Below are 7,183 nucleotides of genomic sequence, written 5' to 3'. Positions count from 1 at the left end.
AAAGGGGGTGAAGGGGCCAGGGGGCATATTTTGCGGGGATAGGAATTCCAAGTGACCCTTCCCTCAATTTTTGTGTAAATCACTTGGTGGTGGTAGCAATACTAAGGACAAGGAAAGGAATTTGTGCCTTGGGGAAGTTTTAACCTAAACTGGTAGAATATAAGTTTAGGGAGTCTTTCATGTGGGTCCCCACAGCTGTACCCCAGAGTTCAGAGTGCGGGGGGGGGGGAACCCAGATATAAACCTAGAAACTCTGCATCAGTTTTAAACACTTGGTGACTAGAACAACATCCCACCAGTTCAGAAACTTTGGGTGATGGAGTCAAATAAAGGAACCGTGTATGCAGTTAGCAGGGTGGAAATGTCCTGTTGCCTTTGGGATTGGAATTAAATTGCAACTGGAAAGCCTCAGTGCATTTACCAATTCAAGCTCAACCAAGAATGGTTTGGAAAAATTCAGGAAGGGCTTGTCTATATGGGGGATATTTGCACCAACAGACACACACTGATGTTGTTACACTCTCCAAACACCTAATGTAGCTGTGCCATACCAGTGTAAGAAGTTTGAGAGTAGGTAAGCCACGCTGTAGCATGTCTACACTACTGCTTTACATTATTGCAGCTACATGGTGCGAATACTGACAAGCTCTAAGAAGACTGGACACAAATCAGGAACAGAACAAACACGGACAGCCTTAAAGATAACAAATAAAGATGGAGGTCTTTTTATCCAGCAAGCACCAGGTGCAGGGTTCACTGTCTCCCCTGCAACAGCAGCTAGTATAATTTACACAAAAAGCAGCATGAGGGGAAAAAATGAAGGTCAGGTCTAATAAACCATCCCCCCACTCTGAGCCCCATCCTGCACATACTGTGCTCAATTGGAGTTTGTGCCTTAGCTCCCTCCTTTGTAAAAGGGGAAAGATTATGCCTCTTGGGGAGCAAGGTAGATTAACTGACATTTGCTGAGCACTTTTAAAATGTAAAGTGTTGAGGGGAAATGCACGAGCCGTATCTCAAGCATTGGGGACAAGTTAGGTGGTGACAGAAAGTCGTCACTGAATGATTGTCTGGTGACCTGGGTAAAAATGAGTTTGTTGGGTCTTAGTCCAATTCCTAGGGGACATCACACAAAAACACCATCACAAGAGAAACCTTCCAAATAGAGGACAAGGACAGCCTGGGCCCACAAGGAGTGCATTTCTCTGTCACACTGAGGGTGCCCCTTTGGAACAGGGCTAAAGTAAACTGGCCAGTGGAAGCTTTGCATTGTTGTTTCCTGGGCTGTACCTGTTCTGGGAACAAAGACCCCCAGCCTCCAGGACTGTCACTTTGGCACCTTCCACCAGCATGCTATTCACTCTGGGATGGAGGGGAAGGGGAACGATAACAATGATCATTTGAAGAGATACTTAATTTACCCCATAATTTATCTATAAGATGAGGTGCTTTCTTAACTTGTTTTGCAGCAGATTCTTAAATCCTTTTTGTTCGCTGAACAAACCCTCACCACGTCCTGGATTTGTGTCTTGGAACTGAAAAGTGAACATAGATATGTCCCCTCCAGGAAAGTCAGTGCCTGGTGTTCTGTTCCTGTCACCAGTCTGAAACAGTGCAGCCTTCTGCAGCTAGCGTGTGATGGCAGCACAGCTACTCACAAACCCAGAGATGAAAGGTGTTGGGGTAAATGGCCTCTTTTAATCCCAGCAATTCAGAGGAAAAGGGGGGCAGGGGAAAGGATGTAGTGTTATCACTCAGCCTAAGATGCCTCTTGAGAGACTCTGCCTTTTATAGGAGACAGCAGAATCTGGACCTGGATTTGGAAGAAAGACATGGCTGAACAGCCACTGTCCTGAGCCTGAGAAATGGGGAAGGATGCTGCCACTGAGCCATGTACCCCAGAAACACCACAGAGTTCATTTCCCTGCTGTGTATTTTCAATGCTGTTTTTAGAGATGAGGCTAAAGTGCTAGACTGAAGCTTCACTAAACAGATTTATTTCAGGAGCTGGAACAGCGCTGGGAATTTGTCAAAGAAAAACACCCAGGTTTCTGGTAATTGATTATTTCTTTTAATTTAGACTCCAGTGAGACTGTCTGCATGCCTGAACCTGTTCTTGGGGTAGAATTGTGACTCTTCCTTGTGCATGGATGTTGTCTGCACAGAAAGCAGTCATTGGAGTTTACTGCCACAGTGAGAAAAGCTCTCCGGCTCTCTCACAAGGTGTGTTGCTAGATATTGTGATGGTGTCAAATGCTTAGTGACAGGGAAGCATAAGTCTGTGCCCCAGAGCCATTCCCTCACATATTAGATTGTGTATGTGATTTTATACTAGTGCTAGGGTCAATTAGTTCCTACATTTTGAATTAATTTTTAAAAACAGCTGTTCCAGTGCTTACAAAAGCAGAAGGGAGCAGTCCAATAGCAAGCTTCCGCACACATCTTCGCTGATGCCTCTCAACGCTGACCCACGGCACCAACTGCTTTTTCAGTGCTGGGTGCCCAAGACAGCAATTTTGATGCACTTTAATCCTTTCCTGCAGCACCCCTCACAATTTCACTCCTCCAATCCCCTTTACTGTAGCAATGCACCTCACTCCTGACTTGCATCCTGTCCACCTCAATTTCTCTCTTCACACTTATCCAGCCCTGAGCACCACAGATGTCCAAATTCTGGTGTGGTTCAGTGATATGTCTTATGTTCTCTCCACAGCTCCCTAGAAGCAGGGCCAAATCTGATTTCACTTAGGATCAATGCCACATTTGAACCATGGTCCCATATGAAAGAGTCCCTTTGCTGTAGCTCCCCAGGCCTCCTCAAATCAAACCTTCATTGGGCAAACTATAGATACAGGCTCTGACCTCCAGCTCCCTTAACTGTATCATTAACATTTCGTAATTAGGAAGTTTGAACAGCCTGAGGCTGGTCTACCAGGCTCTAAGAGATGGGAGAGATGCTCATATGGGAGCGAACAATCAGCCTAACAGCACTTCAAGAAAGTGGAAGAAGAAAGCAAATAATTCCCAACACTTGGGTTTGCTTTTCCCTTTGCAGAGCTTGTCTAAATGCTCCCAGCACAAATACTGTGGTGTCTGCAACTGATGGAAATTCTAAAAAACCTGCATTCTTTCTCTCTCTCAAAAAAAATAAAATAAAATAAAATAAAAAAATCCTCAGTCCCACAGATTCATTCCTGGCTGATCTTCACCCCTAGCAAAATCTTTCACTCTCCTACCTTGAGAGAAATCTGTGTATCCAGAGTGCCCTGCAGCTTCTTGATCTACTAAATGGAATCGCATTAAATATATTTATAAAAAAAAAACTTAGCATGTCTGTAGCACTGACCAATTTACTTGTCAAAAGGAGAAAAAGTCTGAACATAGAATAGTCATTCAATAATTATATAATAATAATTATTCTAAGAATACTTATTAGACCTTCCCAGTTTTGCTAACTTAAAAAAAATGGGCCAGTAAAAGTTTCCTCACCAATCATCTAATTTCTTGTTTTATTACTTGCTTTATGTTAAGGTTTTTTGTTTTTTTTAAGAAGTCATCTAGCTAAATTCTTATACAGTATATTCTTTAAGATATGTAGTGAAAGACCCTTTTGACAATGTCCTTCCCACCTCCAAAAAGGATATTATTGTTTTAGGGTTAGCTCAACATTTTAAAGCCCATATATCCACTAAAGGGTGAGAAGGCAGAAATAGGAATAGTTATCCCCAATAAATATTCGCCAAAATGCACTATGCAAATATATTGAGTTTTATTTCTCTTTTATGGAAATAATAACAGACATTCAGGTAGAAAGATATTAAATTAATGCAGTCAACAATTTAAATTCAAAAATAAATATAAAGTCCAGCAGCTCACTGCATCCAAAACAGCTCAGATTTCTTCTAACAAATAGAAAAGTTTTTTTTTGTTTAAATCAGAAGTTTCATACAACTTAATAGAAACAAACATAAAAGTGCTTTCTTAGAAAACATCCTGACCTTACTTGCAAATTGCTCTTGGAATCTATCCCACTCCAACTGGTTCTTTATCAGGAGGATAATTTAAAAGGAACTTCACCCTCCCCCCTCTTAAATAAAGCCTTCATCATGGTCCCTTCAAAGTCCCCCCCTTGCCATGCTGACTGACAGTTAGGATCTAATCTATAATACAAAAGAAAGTGTCCAATGGCCATTATTTGGAAAGCAATTCTTGGTAGCAAGGATCTCCACACATAGTCTCCCTTGAAAAATATAACTCTATAAAGTTCTTGCCCTTATGTCTGGCGGCTGCAGGCTTCACTATGAAGCACAGTCCCTTCTCTCTGTGTCCATTGCGCTTGCGAAGCTGCTGTGACGGGTGATCACTGAACCCCAATGGTCCCTTCACAGGGCAGAGTCAGAGTCACTAGAGTCCAAACTGTTCCGCAGCTTGCAGCTGCTGAGCTTCTCCCGCTGCAGGCTCAGGTTCTGGGTGCTCCTCCTCAGGCACTCCAGGGACTGCAGGAAGGATTTCTTGGCTTTCTCCTCCTCCATGGGGGAGACCCCTTCCTCCTCCACCTCCTGGATCTCATCGAAAGTCACCGGCTGGGTCTTGAAGCGGGACTGTCGCGGTCTCCTCAGCTTGCCCTTGGGGATCTTGGCTGGGCGGATGGGCTGAGGGTATTCCTCGGCGATGCACACGAAATGAGGCATGACCGCTTGGTAGCTGGAGCAGATGCCCATGAGCTCGGCTTGCTTGGCTGCCATCATGTTAGCCCCTCTGCTGCGGCTCTGCAAAACGTGCGCTCGGCAGAGGCAAGAGGAGCAGGCGGCCGTTGGCGAGTGCGCGGTCCCAGGCACCACGGGGATGGGCGCGGGCTCCGAACCGAGACAGAGCCCGGGAGCAGAGCGGGGGCGCGCCGGGCTGCGCTCAATCCTTCCCCTCAGCCCAAGGCAGGCCGGGCTCGCCGACAGACAGCCAGCTCCCTCCCCAGGCTGGCGGCGGAGTCTCGGTCGGGCGGGCTGCGCTCGCTGCCCCGGCTGGGAGCGGGTCCCCCTGCAGTCCCGCTGCGGAGCGCGGCCAAGGCGGGCGCTGCGGCCAGAGGCTCGCTCCGGTGCTCCGCGGAAAGCTGCTGCTGCCGCCTGTGTCGTCCCCGGCGCTATATAGCCCCCTGCAGCCCACACAGGAGCATGCTCAGATGCCACCAACTACCATTTAAAGCCTGCCCGGCCGCTTCCCTTCCGCCTGACGTCTGCGAGTCGTTTGTGCTAAAATAACGCCGCCCCCGCGATGCGGAGAGACTGTGCTGGGGAGGCCCCGGGGCTTTCCCGCGCCAGCCGAGGGGCCGCGCGCGGCGCTCGCGGGCTGCAGCCCCTGGCCCGGGGCAGGCTGAGGGGAAAGGCTCCCAGGCTGCGCTTCTCCGCTGGTAACCCACCCGCGGGGTGGGGCGGGGCGGCGCGGGTTGACAGCGGGTGGGGTGCCAGGCGCTCCCCGCCACGGGCGGATTCCAGCGCTCACTGGAGGAAGTTTCCCTCTCTCACCCGTCCTGCTGCTGCTGCCCCTTGGAAACCGCCACGGGCACTTTAGAAACATCATCCCTAGCTGAGCGGGACGGGGGGAGCAGAGCCCCAGCGGGGCTAAATCAGCAGGCTCCGCTACAGTGTGCCCCACTCGCACGAGCTGGGGATTTGCCACCACCCTTCCCTGACTGCTGAACACCCACTAACGTCTCAGCCAGGGGACACTCCTGGCCTCCCCACAGTTTTGGGGCCGAGGCAGTGGTTGTGATCATCTTACTGTCTATCTAATGACCCCCCTTATCCAGTTCTGCACCTTAGGGACGTCTGCCAGGCTTCCTTCCACCTGGAGAAAGCCCCCAAACACCTCCCTGGCTGTTTCCCCCTTCCTGCCATATCCTATAAGTTACCCAGTGCAGGAGTTTTCAACCTTTTTTCCCCCTAAGGCCCCCCAGACAAGTTATAAAAATTCCAGGGTTCACCTGTGCCACAGCAACTGTTTTCTGAATATAAAAGCCATGGCTGGCATTAGGGGTATCAAGCATGGCCACAGGGGCCCCCTGAAGCTAAGTTGCTCAGGCTTTGGCTTTAGCCCCAGGTGGCAGGGCTCACGGCCCCAGGCTTCAGCTCCTCACAGTGCGTCTTTGAGTCTAACACGGGCCCTGCTTGGTGGGCCCCCCTGAAACCATCTTGCAGCCCCCTCCGGGGGCCCTGGACCCTTGGTTGAGAACCGCTGACCTAGTATGCAAGCACTGCCTGAGTTGGTACCTGCATCCAGATCAGGTTTCACAGTGGGAGTGGGGTACACAGACTTCACATACCTCCTTTTCCTATTACTGTCCACTTCAGACCTGGGGGCTGAGGCTGCTCAGCTGCTCCTGGCATCTTTTTCCTTTCCCCTTCTATGTTGCAGACAATCTCCAGCTTAGGGCTCAGGCAGCAGAGGTTCTAACAGGCCTCTCTTCACATACATTCTGCCGATAACTCTCTCCCTCTGAAGCACACAGCTTGAAGAGTTTGTGTTAGTCCCTCACAGCAAACATGACCTCCATCCTTCTGTGAATTCTGTCTCTCTGACTCCTGTATGAAGAGAGTAGAGGGCTTCTGGGAAGGAAAGAGACAGCATTAGCTTGGCAGCGGTACCCTTAAGCCTTTCTTTGGATGTTGATATTACCTGTTCTGAAATGCCTGGTAATTGAGGCTTGACTAGCATGTGGGGAGTGGGCTTGGTATACAGGCTCGGGGATGCTTTTAGTGCTGGAAGAACAACTATGCTGATAGTCACATGTTTGACTTTCACTTCACAGGTTTTGGGTGGGGGGGAGGGAAGGGATTATACAGCTGTTTCTCTGGCTGAAAAAATATTGAAATCAGCAACAGGATTGTAATACCCCTTAGTTAGTGGCAAGGATTCCTGCTGTCTGGATAAGAAGCAACTTGCTCCTTTGCCCACCCCTCTCCCCCCATCACCACCACATATTCAGAGGGGACTGAGCTCAGATCAGATATGGGATGTAATACCCTAATCTCTCAATCCTCCAGAGTGACTCGGCTGAGAATGTCAAGTTAAGCACTCCAGGGTTAGGGAATAAAAGTCTTCTCAGCAACAAAACAAATGAACTATGTAGGAGAGACAGCACGGTCTCAGAATTAAATCAGGAGGTGGGGAGTCAGGACTCAGATCCATT

General features: G+C 48.7%; 1 protein-coding gene across 1 annotated transcript; it reads right to left on the bottom strand.

The window, feature by feature from the left end:
* Positions 1–3,747: 3,747 nt before the first annotated feature.
* Positions 3,748–6,678, bottom strand: LOC311523042 (uncharacterized protein C11orf96 homolog). The gene is made up of 2 exons (XM_084632709.1): positions 6,317–6,678; positions 3,748–5,149 (listed from the first exon to the last, which is right to left on the bottom strand). The coding sequence occupies exons 1-2, from the start codon at positions 6,378–6,380 to the stop codon at positions 4,383–4,385; spliced, it is 831 nt and encodes a 276-aa protein (XP_084488835.1). The 5' UTR covers positions 6,381–6,678; the 3' UTR covers positions 3,748–4,382.
* Positions 6,679–7,183: the final 505 nt, after the last annotated feature.

This window comes from Lepidochelys olivacea, assembly GCF_965140295.1.
Source record: "Lepidochelys olivacea isolate rLepOli2 genome assembly, chromosome: 6".
Taxonomy (NCBI): Eukaryota; Metazoa; Chordata; order Testudines; family Cheloniidae; genus Lepidochelys; species Lepidochelys olivacea.
This window is presented reverse-complemented; position numbering and strand designations above follow the sequence as displayed.